This window comes from Sabethes cyaneus, chromosome 3 (assembly GCF_943734655.1).
Source record: "Sabethes cyaneus chromosome 3, idSabCyanKW18_F2, whole genome shotgun sequence".
Lineage (NCBI taxonomy): Eukaryota > Metazoa > Arthropoda > Insecta > Diptera > Culicidae > Sabethes > Sabethes cyaneus.
Window position 1 is genome coordinate 124,677,414 of NC_071355.1, and position 12,759 is coordinate 124,690,172.

At 35.5% G+C, this 12,759-nt stretch overlaps 1 protein-coding gene across 1 annotated transcript in view; it reads left to right on the plus strand.

Moving 5' to 3' along the window:
* LOC128743672 (calcineurin-binding protein cabin-1-like) overlaps positions 1 to 12,759 on the plus strand; it is an 858,845-nt gene that overhangs the window by 361,849 nt on the left and 484,237 nt on the right. The window contains exons 8-11 of the mRNA XM_053840294.1: positions 8,399 to 8,564; positions 8,622 to 8,918; positions 8,984 to 9,137; positions 9,198 to 9,345. Of these exons, the coding sequence (XP_053696269.1) occupies positions 8,399 to 8,564; positions 8,622 to 8,918; positions 8,984 to 9,137; positions 9,198 to 9,345 (765 nt within the window). The remainder of the gene's footprint in view (positions 1 to 8,398; positions 8,565 to 8,621; positions 8,919 to 8,983; positions 9,138 to 9,197; positions 9,346 to 12,759) is intronic.

Here is a 12,759-nt window from a genome sequence, read left to right on the forward strand (position 1 = left end):
CATTGCTCAGTTCGTCGAACCCTATCGATTGGTACATGTGACTCGGCCCTCCGGGCCTTGGATCAATTTCGTGTTTTTCGACCAATTTCTAAACCTTTGTTATATAGTATAACAAAGGTAAAAAGGCTTTGACAAAAAACGATATATTTAATAAAACTTTCATCAATTAAACTTTTTTAAAGTACTGATAATGTAGAAAAAAAGTGCTACTAAAGGTGCCAACAAATAGTAACATCACCACATATTATTTATAAATGACAGTTAATTAAGCAGGAGTTTGAGTGGTGGTGTTAAAAAGCGCTAAATAGATCCGTTCAAGATCAATTACCCTACACTGAATGAAAAAACTTCAAGATTTCATGAAAAACCGTGATAAAAATCATAAAACGAGAATTATCTCAAAACATGTTCCCTCAGATTTGTCTCATATTTTTTTAAAGATAGCCCAAATTATACTCTAAAATCTGATGAAGAGCTATAGAAAATAAATTTTGTTTTCAAATCTAACTAAAAAGTATTTGGTAGCACTGCCGTTAAAAAAATATCAAATCAAATATCAAAAAATATTGGTCAATTTTCTTTGGAAATGTTAAGATGATTTTTTCTTAAACCAAATATTTCCAGACTTATATCTCTGAAAGAAAATAAGAGGGTTCAACAAAAATTATTTTTCTGTGAAAAGGAGGTGCTCTTATTAACCGTGGGGAGGACTAACCGGTGCCAATTTCGGGTTTTTCTTTTTTGACCTAAAACGAATAGTCTGAGTAAAGGTCGATTACATGGTTCTCGGATACCTCGCGTAGAATTACCCTAGGACATAATGTTTAGATTTTAACACTTGAATTAACAATAACTTGAGAACGGCTGGGCCTAGAAAAAAGTTTATATGACATATTTTGTTCCAAATTATACGTAGAATTAGATTTTGTTTGAGTTTTATTGAAAGAAAATAAAATTTGGGTATTTTCGAAAAATTTGTCAAATTTTGAAGATTTTTCTTAAATTCGAAAGAGTGTCCGTATCGATAACACTTCAACATATTTTAGAGCATATTTTAGGCTATATATTAATTAGGCTATATATATATTAAAACACCCATGAACTCCTCAGCAACTTGCAAAACTCGAGATTGTGACAAAGGTCATTCGAGATTCACGATTTATGTACAACATTGTTTAATTAGTGGCAATACGAAGTTTATCGGGTCAGCTAGTAAATAAATAAATGAACTAGTGAATATAACAGAGTTCTATTGCATTCTTAAGACTTTAATCAGATTACTATTTTCGAAAATTTAGTTTTTATTTACATAGAAAAATATTTAAAAATATACTTATAGCATTGTTTAACAACGATGAAGACAAATATTTGAACGCAAATACTATTGAAGAGATTATAGATCTTAGGTACACGTAAGCTTCGCGAATCATAATATGTATAGACAACGGACAGTAGCACTAAAAATATGTTTTAAACATACCTCACAAGGTTTATATTCTTTAGAATGTTCTTCTACTGCCAATGTGCGCTTTTTTCGCTCACGCAGAAGAGCAGCTCGCAGTGCTTTCCGTTTCCGTCCCTTTTCACTTTGTATTAATAAATCTTATTCGCACCGGCAAATAAATAGCATAACAATACACAACTGCGAAAAATTGTGAACAAAAAGACGCGAATCGAGCATACGACGTACTTGTCGCATACGTTTACTTTGTTAATCTTTCAAGTATGAACAAAAACATTAAAACTTGAGTCACTCGAGAGCTTTACCAAAATATGTTGGTTTTTTTCCCTAACACATTATTTTCTGTTTATTTTCTGTGGAGTAGGGAAAAGCCCTCGGGAGTGATACTCTATGTCTTTGTATCTTCTCCCGTGGGCACAAAATCTCTCATCTTTTAATTGTACAACAGATAACATGACATCCTACAGTACAACATTGCTTATATACTATCCTATGCGCTAATTCACAAATAATACCTAATTTATACACACTGATTAAATACTTATGAGGCAGATATAACAAGACGAAATTTCTTCTTTAACGTAGCACGAGAGACATTGAAATCGAATTCATCATTACAAACGTTAAACACGCGACATACACTTACTAACGGTTCATTGTGGCCGTAGTTTGTGCGAGAGCCAGGGATGAACAGGAGATTAATACGACGTAAATTTCGAGGCCTCACATTGAAATTGAGACGGTTAAGCAGATCGGGGCAGTCAATATCCGAGCAAATTAGATCGGCAACAAAGGTAGCCTTAGCAACATCGCGACGAACGCTTAGCAGGTCAAGTCCAGCTAGCTGACATCGTCTTTCATAAGAAGGTAAATTATTAGGATCATTCCATGGAAGGAAGCGAAGGGCAAACCGCAAGAATTTGTGTTGAATTGCTTCAATTTTCTGAATGCCATTTTGTAATATGGTGCCCAGATAATAGATCCATATTCCAAAACTGAGCGAACCAGAGAACAGTACACCGATTTAAGACAATGGACGTTTTTGAATAATTTAGTTACACGAAACATGAAACCTAGAGCGCGCCCAGCCTTTGCAGAAATGTAAGCGATGTGTTCTTTGAAGGTAAGCTTAGTATCCAATAAGATGCCTAAATCTTTGACCACAGTTACTCTATTCAATATTTGACCAGACACTTTATAATCGTATGATAGAAGAGAGCGTTTTCGAGAAAATGAGATCACAGAGCATTTCGAAGCATTCAAAACCATTCGGTTGGTAACGCACCATGAGTAAAAGTTATCCAGTTGCTTTTGAAGAAAGATTTGGTCGTCTACGTTTTGTATAATATGAAACAATTTAAAGTAATCGGCATAAGATAATTTCTGGCATTCAATGGGTAGGTGGATATCATTCAGGTATAGTAGGAATATTAAGGGACCTAAATGACTTCCTTGCGGAACTCCAGATGTTGCGGCAAAAAATATCGATTGAGAGTCACCGATTTTTACTGCCATCTTGCGGTCATCCAAGTACGAGCGTATCCAATTCAGTATGGAGCCAGAAAATCCAAAACGTTCAAGCTTAGTAATTGCAATTTGGTGGTTTAGTTTATTAAATGCAGCAGAAAAATCTGTATGTATAGCGTCAACTTGGAGACGTTGTTGCAGCGCATGGATGATTGCAGATGAATACACCATAAGATTAGTGTTTGTAGAGCGCGTAGAAATAAACCCATGTTGTTCCTCCGCTATAAAATTACGACAATAGTTAGTAAAAAAGTCGAGTGTAATCTTTTCGAACAATTGGGAAACGGAGGTCAGAGACGCGATTCCACGGTAGTTGCAGCAGCTTGCTTTATTACCTTTTTTGTGCACTGGAAAGACGAAGGATTGCTTCCAGCATTTTGGGAAGGTACCTGAGCCGAGTGATAAATTGAACAGGTACGTTAAAGGAACAGAAAGGCAATTTGAGCATTTTTTTAGTACGATTGCAGGGATTCCATCTGGGCCAAAATTGGTGGAGCATTTCAGTTTGGCACAGGTACTACTGGTTGTTTCGTTTGAGATGTTGGGATGCATGGTTACTGATATGTGACATGGGACATTTGTGGAAGCCAGTTCTACTTGACCACTAGTTAAAGTTTCGGAAACAAAAACACTGCTAAATTGATCGCGAAATAAGTCACAGATACCTTGAGTGGTGTCAGCTGTATTATCACCGAAAGACATGGAGGTGGGCAAACCGGATTCTTTTTTCTGCTCATTCACGAACTTCCAAAACATTTTTGGGTTGCTTTTCAGACTTAGTTGCACTCGGCGTTGATATGCTCGAAAAAGTTTTAAGTTGAGGTTTTTATAGCGTTTCTTGGCGGAAATGTACTGTGATCTGCTGTGAGCTGTACGATGCTTGTTGAACTTTTTTAAGGCAGATATTTTTAGTGATTTGAGATGCCTAAGTCGGTCATTCGTCCAAGGAAGCTGAGGTACGGGTCGAAGTGTCCTTTTGGGGACAAATTGATCAATGGCGTACAGGACGATATGCGTAAAAACCTCAGCGGCTCTGTCAATATCTTTATCGTGAAAAATGTCATTCCAGTCTGTTTGTGCAATGAACTGATTAAAGGCACGGAAATCTGCAGCTGAGTAGTCGTAAATTAAAGGCTCAGATATATCCTGGTACACTAGTTGTGTGCATTTCGTAGTCGTTATTTGCAAAGGAGGGTGGTGCTTGCAAATCTTGACAAGCGGAGCTGGCGCTGTCGTAATCGAGCAAGAATGACACAACAGGTCCCTAACACAACATCACAATGTTGCCATACCCTCAGTTGGATTTCTAATTTTATATAGGGAAAAAACAATAATTTTAGTGTTTCATATGGCATCACTGAAAAAATGACGAATTCGGACATTATACTAGAAGGAATGGGTGAAAGAAAGAAAACGAATATCGCCTCTGCCGCATGAGATAAACGCACTCTAAAAATCGATACGTTCGTTTACCGGAATAATTATGGAAACATCTGATTTGTAGTCGGCATGCATTTCACTTTATGTTTGAAAGTAAAATAGATAAAATTTACTAGATATTCACATCAAACGACTCATATGAGTTAAAACAGCTGAAAAGCAAACTCGCGGAAAATTCGGTGGATGAAAACTACGCAAGAGTTTATGCAGGCTTTACGTACACATTTTTCTTGAGTGCATGCCTAGGTGCATGTTGGGTCTGTTTCGTTCGTGCGTATGTGAATTAGGTGCTTGTGTGCTTTGATGTTTTGCAAAACTCTATCAATTAACCGAAATTTTGATGAAAAAATTTCTAGATATGGTTGTGCAACAGTAAAATATATTTAAATACCTACTGAATTTCAAGTGAAGAACTGTCGCCGGTTTTATTTAAAAGGCTTATGTAGCTGCGATACGGAATCAGATTAATGTTGTGTGTGTATTGTATGATTTATGTTTTATGCTGAGGTGATTTTGATGTGCATATTTTCATAAACAGTTTTCTCATCAGAGGAAATTTTTTTTTATAAAGTCGAGTTGCATATGAAAGATTATAAATAAGGTAAGGCAAAATAACATTTATCTTAGTGAATTTACCGTGCTAAACTTCAAGAATTCCAACTATAGAGCTACGAAAACTTATTTACTAACACACCTGAAGCAATCATCGTGATCATCAATACTTACTGAGGGCTAATTTCTCGTTAAAATAATGTAAACTTAATTTATTCTCAGTATTGTACAAAAATTTTAACCATTATTGATAAAAGATAAGATGGATCAAAAGATAAGAGGGATACTAATTGCCTTCTGTTAAAAAAGAGCTATTTTTGCGTCATTCGCATTTAGCAGAAAAGCAGTTACACTTAAGTTTTTCAATTGGATTTTACGTATTTGTTTTAGCACGAAGCACTTTTGGTAATCTACATAAGTAGAGTAAAATTTTCCCAATTTGGTCATCCTATGTAAAAAAAATCCCAAATCCGAAACGGGACAATTTTTGTATCATTAAAAGTAATGCGCAGAAGAATGAAAGAAGTTATTTGAGAATACAATTCCGAAGATTTATATATAGCTTTATGGTATAGGAAACCCTAATATTGGAACTTCGGAATAAATTACGAAGGTAATATTCCAAACTCTATTTAAAGTGGTTATCCCTGCATAACACTCTACGGGCAACATCGTAAAAATGGTTGGAATCACTTTTTTTTTCATGAACGAATAACGTCCTGTGTTTTCCATATAAATACAGCGATAAATTAGCTTAAGTTTTGACAAAACTCAGATAAAAGAAATAGTCTAAACACGTTAATCAAACATATAAGCATATACCAAAGCTTCAAAACACCTTTAGCACGCTCACCGAAAAGCCTAAGGCCAATAAAAGTCAACCGGCTCCTGTAGTCAGAAAACCAGACTCGTCTGAGTAAAAAGAAGCAGCCACTCCTGATGGTAAAGAACGCCAACTTCATCACCCTCGTGAAACTGCGATGCCCAACCGACCTACAAAATTACCCGGTTTGGCAATAAAATCCTCTGTGCGTCAGCGGAAGATTTCGAATTTAGGTACAGGCCTGAATAATGACATGGACCGTTTTCGATCTGAATATGCCTAAAAAAATAATATTGTATTTGTTAATTTTCTAAATAGTTTAGTTAAAATAATTATGAGGTTTAGAATAAAGTTAAATTATATTCCGCCTATAAGGAAGCAGGTTGACTTCACATCACGTTTTGATCGATTGACAGATAGATTAAAAATCAGGTTAGTAAAATATTCAAAATCATACAACCGGACAAACAAACGTTATACTACGTCATCCGTGGTCGTATCTTATACACAACCCCTCTGATTCTTTTCTTGGGGGATGTAAAATTTTCTTAAATCACAAATTAATACCTCCCTCTCCACATAAATTAAGTGATCCTGATATATAATATATCCATTTTTGAAACTTCTTACTTTCTATCTGGTATAGTTCTTCATCGACTATCATTCAGAATTAAAACCTAGTTTCTAACCTAACCTATAAACCTAGTAGAATTACCAAGTCTAATTTTATCAAGCACCTAAATGGTATGATATGATTTCGAATTTGACAACAAATGCTGCCAAAATCGAAACCGTGGCAAAATCTACACCATTCCATTCCATATAAAAATTCCATATAAATGTGTCAAAAATTGAATAATTACCAGTAATCAACGAATTTTTCATGATTGGAACGGTTTTATGTTTAAAATGTTCAACAGGGGCTGTCGCAAACCTTTTGAATCTTTGCAGTAAGACGTAGTCCTATGTCAGTAAAAATCTTACCTTTCGAAATATTCAATAAACAATAACTTAAATTCCCGCTTTACTTGATAAACTGCGTATAATACAAGTTATTTTACATATTTTTTTGTGAATGGTTTAAATTTTTGAAACTAATAGGCGAGATAAAATTTTTATGACGTGGAAATCGTTTCAACCGTATCTGAACAACAGGTAATAATAAATTTCCAATATACAAATGACACACACAGAAACATACACAACACATACGAAACATTGTTCAATTGTTGGGCTGAAATTAATGACATAAAAACAAGACCCTCGGCGACCGATTTCATATTTTTCAAACGACTTTCATACCTTTCTAACAGCGTATAAGAAAGGTAAAACCTGTTCAACCTTGTGTCCTATTAATAAATAGCAGTAGTATAGTTGTACTATTGAAGAAAAAATTGTTATTATTTTGTTCAGTTACATGGAAGAAACTATGACAATCCTAATTTAGGTCCATTCAAAAATCAGAAATAGGTCCATTCAAGATCATTTTGGGTCCATTCATGATCAAAAAAAGGCTTTGACAAAAAACGATATATTTAATAAAAGTTTCATTAATTATACTTTTTTATAGTACTGATAATGTAGAAAAAGGTGCTACTTTCCAACAAATAGTAACATCACCACATATTATTTATAAATGACGAGTAAATTAAGCAGGAGTGTGAGTGTTGGTGTTTTTTTTTTTCATGTGTGGACTCATTACTGCGACCAGTATAGTTGATCTATTGTAATATCGCCCGGTTGTTTGCTGTATGACCTGCACTGCATTTCTTTTTGCTATAATCGCTATTGAGTGAGCGATATGCTTATTAAATTTATGCGTGCTTGTGTGTATTGGGGTTTACCCTTTCTTCAAAGCTTGATCTACTTTACCCACTTATTCTTCGCTGCCAGTACCATCCCATATTATAGCCGTCCCTGGCGAGGACTCATTCGTACCTCTGACCAGTACAATTAACTATAGGAGGGACATTTGCACTGTCAGGAGGCTTCAGTAGGTAAATATATTCAGCATGAAGAAAGGGTAATGTGGAGGGGCCTGAGAATAAACCCATGCTAAAGTCACTTGACATCGAATGGCTTGATTCTACTAAGATTCGAATCCACTACCACGAGTGTTGGTGTTAAAAAGCGCTAAATAAGTCCATTCAAGATCAATTACCCTAATTTTCTTCTCTTACTGTTACCCGCAATCGGAAATATTTGTGACACTTTGGTTTTTGAATTATTGATTTACTACATATATTCATTCTGGGGTAAGGAAAATACAATAGTTGCTCGCAGTAAATTGAAGTTTAGAAATATGGCTAACCGAATTATAGATACATATGCCGATACTAAGAAATAAAAAAATGATCTAGTAGAAAGGCCAGGTCATGCCGCTAGGTGGATTATTTCGGGTTTTTTAAAATGCATTTGCACCGTCGTGGCAAGCGAAGGAGAAGAAGCACAAAGAGAATGTCTCATTGTTACTTAGGTCCTTTTGAAAAGTTACGCGAGTTTTCTAAATATACGCCAAATAAAATTGAAATACATGCGGTAGATTCTATAATTTAATATCAACCACTAATAGATTTATTCCTTCATATTTTCAGCTTTTCAGAACTCGAATACATTCAGATTCTTAATCATATGAGGTTTTATTTATCGTGCCTTCCTGTGACACAATTTCTGTTACATCATTCTCGATATCTGTGGCTTAGTTATCTAATTTGCATGCAAAAGCATGATTATTACGGAGCATTGAAGGAGCTTGACCAGGTTACAATTTGAAAATCATCTTTCATGAGACCATATATTTTTAAATTTGTATTTCAGATGATGGTACTAATTTTCAGTCAATCAGAAATACTGTACATTAACCTGCCGAATCAACATTACAATAACTTTTACAATAAATGTTTAATTCAACAACTAATCATAGCACTCAAACGCAAAATTAATTTGTGCAGGGTCGAAAATCTATATAACGAGAAGAAATACTATGAAATAATCGATATATTAAAAGCAAATTTAATGTGCTTGAATGATACATCAGCGGATACTGATTTACTGAGTATATCGTGTCAAATGGAAGTTTTATTAGAGTGTTTTTGGAATTTAGGAAATTATTCGGTACATTAACGAAATTAAAATTTGTCATCATAACTCATGTTTACTAATAGGCCCGCATATTCTAGGAATGTTTAAAATGGACTGAAAAAGCTTTAAAGTATAGTTTAGATATTTTTACATCGCTCAACAACAGTTGCCAAAAGAAATGTTTGGCAAAGACAATAAATTTTACACTGGACTATATATTAGCCTTGATCGAGAAAAAGAGTATTGACATTCGTATGTATAAACATTATTCAAACACAAAGTATGCTTAATTACTATTGATATTTTTTGCAGTTGAATTCGAATATCTACCACGGATGGTGCAATCAATTCACGAGATGCTCGTTTATCTGCTTGATCCTCAACAGGATAAATATACATGCAATTTCTATTCCGTTGATTGCTCTAAAGCGTGGGTAATTTTATACTACATATTAGAACGGTAAGTGCATGTTCGCGTTCTTATTCAATCTAACCAAGGGTGGTTCGAGCACTTGGACTAATTTTGATTCAATGGACTGTAGCGTCGCAGCCAAGCAAAATTTTAAAGAATTATGTATGAGCCGCTCGGAGCCGTTATAGTGGTCTATTGACCATTTGTGTCAAAAATGAGATTTTTGCATAAAACGTATCTTTTTGCTTAGATGTACTATATAAACAATGAAAATTTCAAAATAGCAGGTTTCCGACCTGCTTTTTCATGTTGAATTTTTGGTCCGGAACAGAATGGCCATTCTGTTCCGCATTATAGTGATCTATGTGCAAAGGACTTACTTGTGATAGAGATTGATCAAAAAACTCCCATAATTTGGGCATTAGGTGATAGTAGTTAATAAGCGTAAGTCGACTATTGTTTTTTAAAATCATATTCAAATCCAAAATACTGAAAATTACTAAAAGTAATTAACAACGATGTAAAAATCGACAGTATTCGTAGTGAGTGAAATGAGGATTGAGAAGCGAAAGTCTAATAAATCTCAAGGGATCCCACCGATTTCAATTAAATTTAACATAATTACTCCTTTCGTTCTCACATTCAATTTTCCAAAGTTTTATCCGAAGTAATCAATCCCCCTAGCAGTGATGCTAGTCCATTTTCCTAATATGTTCAAAAAATAAAACTTTCGCGTTCAAATGCTTTTATTTAATTTTTTGCCAGCAGAGTTTTTGTTAAACGCAAAAATCTCACAATATCCCCAATTTTGTTTTCAATTCGTAATTCTTAAAGTGATCGCCCGACAATTTTACATGACCAACCTTGTGTTTTATCTTGACCTTTAATGAGGTCAGGCATATTATACTAGCTGACCCGACAAACTTCGTATTGCCACAAATTAACCTGTGTTGTACATAGATCATGAATCTCGGATGATCTTTGTCACAATCTCGAGTTTTGCAAGTTTCTGAGGAGTTCAACCTTAGATGATTCATTTTGGCAGTTACGTAACTATGAAAGCATCCCAGGTCACCAATAAGCATCACCAATGCTATTCTAATGTAGGCCAATAAGCATTTATGTCGCCTTAAATGCTACTTAAATGCTATTTTGGCAAAATAAACAGCTGCTTTACGGATAACCTTCTTATAGTGCTGACAATGGTAATTTACAGCTAATTACCGACACGAAGAATTTGAATACAATTTTGGATGCCAATTTACAACACCTATGCAGTCAAAAAGCTAACATACAATAACGTGCAGTATAAAATGCCAGATACGCTGATTTGCTGCTTACGTTAAGGCTTATTAGTTACCTGGAATGGGTAGTTTAATATACAAATTTGCCATTTTTCCTCACAGTAAAGTAGAAAACAACTCCCCTGTCGCCTCATTGCATAGCCAGAAAGCGGATAGTAATATTCGCCATGATTGTACAACATTACGCCGAATATCATTTTGCGAAAAACCTTAAGCCTTAAACCATTTCGCGATCCTCTCCTTACTCGCTGTCGCTCGTTCCAGGAAACCCAGGTAGACCTAGGAAAATCAATAAACCTAGACAGTAGTGATTTCTGCGGGGAGTTGCCTCCCCACAGCGGGCGGCGCTTCCGACGGCGGGTCGCCGGCAACACTCGCGGCCGTCTCGTCCTGAATGATCTAGTGTTACTATAGATAGTTTTTGTGGTCTTGTTATTGATTAATGTTTTATGGAAGAGTCTCGAATTTCTCGAGTTCGATTAGTTTTTGAGTTTTGGAAAAATTTCTCTTCTATTTGTATGAGAGTCCATATTCCCCTACCACAGGGGTTAGAGGTCTCTAACTATCATAAATTAAATTCAAGACTGAAAAATCTCATACAAGCTAAATTTGGTTCCATTGGCTTGATTAGTACTCAAATTATAAGGAAATTTGTATTTCATTTATATGGGAGCCCCCCATCTTAAAAGGGAAAGGGGTCGTAATACTCCACAGAAAAAAATTCTGCCATCTAAAACTCCCACATGCCAAATTTGGTTCCATTTACTTGATTAGTTTTCGAGATAAGAGAAAATTTGCATTTCATTTGTATGGAAGCCCACCCTCTTAAAGGGGAGATGGGTCATAACTCGCTTTCTAAAGAGGAGAGGGGTCTGAATTCACCATAGAAAAAAACTTGCCTCGAAAACCACTTACATGTCAAATTTGGTTCCATTTGCTTGTTTAGTTCTCGAGTTATGAGGAAATTTGTTTTTCATTTGTGTAGGAACCCCCCCCCCCCACCTAAAAAGGTAAGAAGTCCTAATTCATCATGGAAAAAACGGTTGCCTCCAAAAACACCCACATGCTAAATTTGGTTCCATTTGCTTGATTAGTTCTCGAGTTATAAAGAAATTTGTATGGAAGCCCCCCCTCTGAAAGGGGAGAGGAGTTATAATTCTCCTTATAAAGAGGAGAGGGGTCTCAATTTACCATAGAATAAATTCTTGTCACCGAAAACACCCACATGCCAAATTTTGTTCTATTTGCTTGATTAGTTTTCGAGTTATGCAGAAATTTGTGTTTCATTTGTATGGAGCCCCCCCCCCTCTTAGTGGGGGAGGGGTCTCTAACCGTCACTAAAACCTTTCATGGCCCCAAAAACCTCTACATGCAAATTTTCACGCCGATTGGTTCAGTAGTTTTCGATTCTATAAGGAACATACGAACAGACAGACAGAAATCCTTTTTTATAGGTATAGATTTGGATCATTCCATGCTAAGTATCCGAGACCCGTGTAATCGATCTTCTTGGATTTTTACCAAATTTGGTCAGAGTGTCCGTTCTGGGGCAAAAAGTCAAAATTACAAGTTTGGTGCCGATTGGACTGCCCCTCCCTCTATGCCCCCTCCTTATCAGCAAATGCTTTGTTTTCGTCAAATCCGCTGATTTTCTTTTGCTCGTATCTCCGGAAATATCAAGTCTAGAAAGATACTATTTTTACATTTTCAAAGAGAATTGGCATTTTTTAGCACCAGTGCTGCCAAATATTTTTTAATTTGATTTGAAAACTAAAGTTCTATTTTTCTCTCAATAAATACAATTGAATCTCAAAAATTCCGACTCCATCGTATTCCACAGATTTTTTTTTACATTAGATTCGTCACGAAGTATTCCTTACCGATCCAGAGACAACGTCTTGAAGCAAGCGGCTTCCAATTTATCATGTAAAACCAAGAGCAAAATTATTTTTTCATGAAGCAGTGAATCTCTATGCCATGTTATGAAAGCATGTATACAGTATGTAGCGAAGATACGACGACTAGCTTATTAGATTAGCATCGTACCTCCAGGCCTCGAGGCGTACATGAGAGTACCTCACCTACCACGTCGTACAAGATTATCCGGATTTTAGACTCGATTAACCGGGTGAAGAAATTTTTTTTAAATCATCATCAT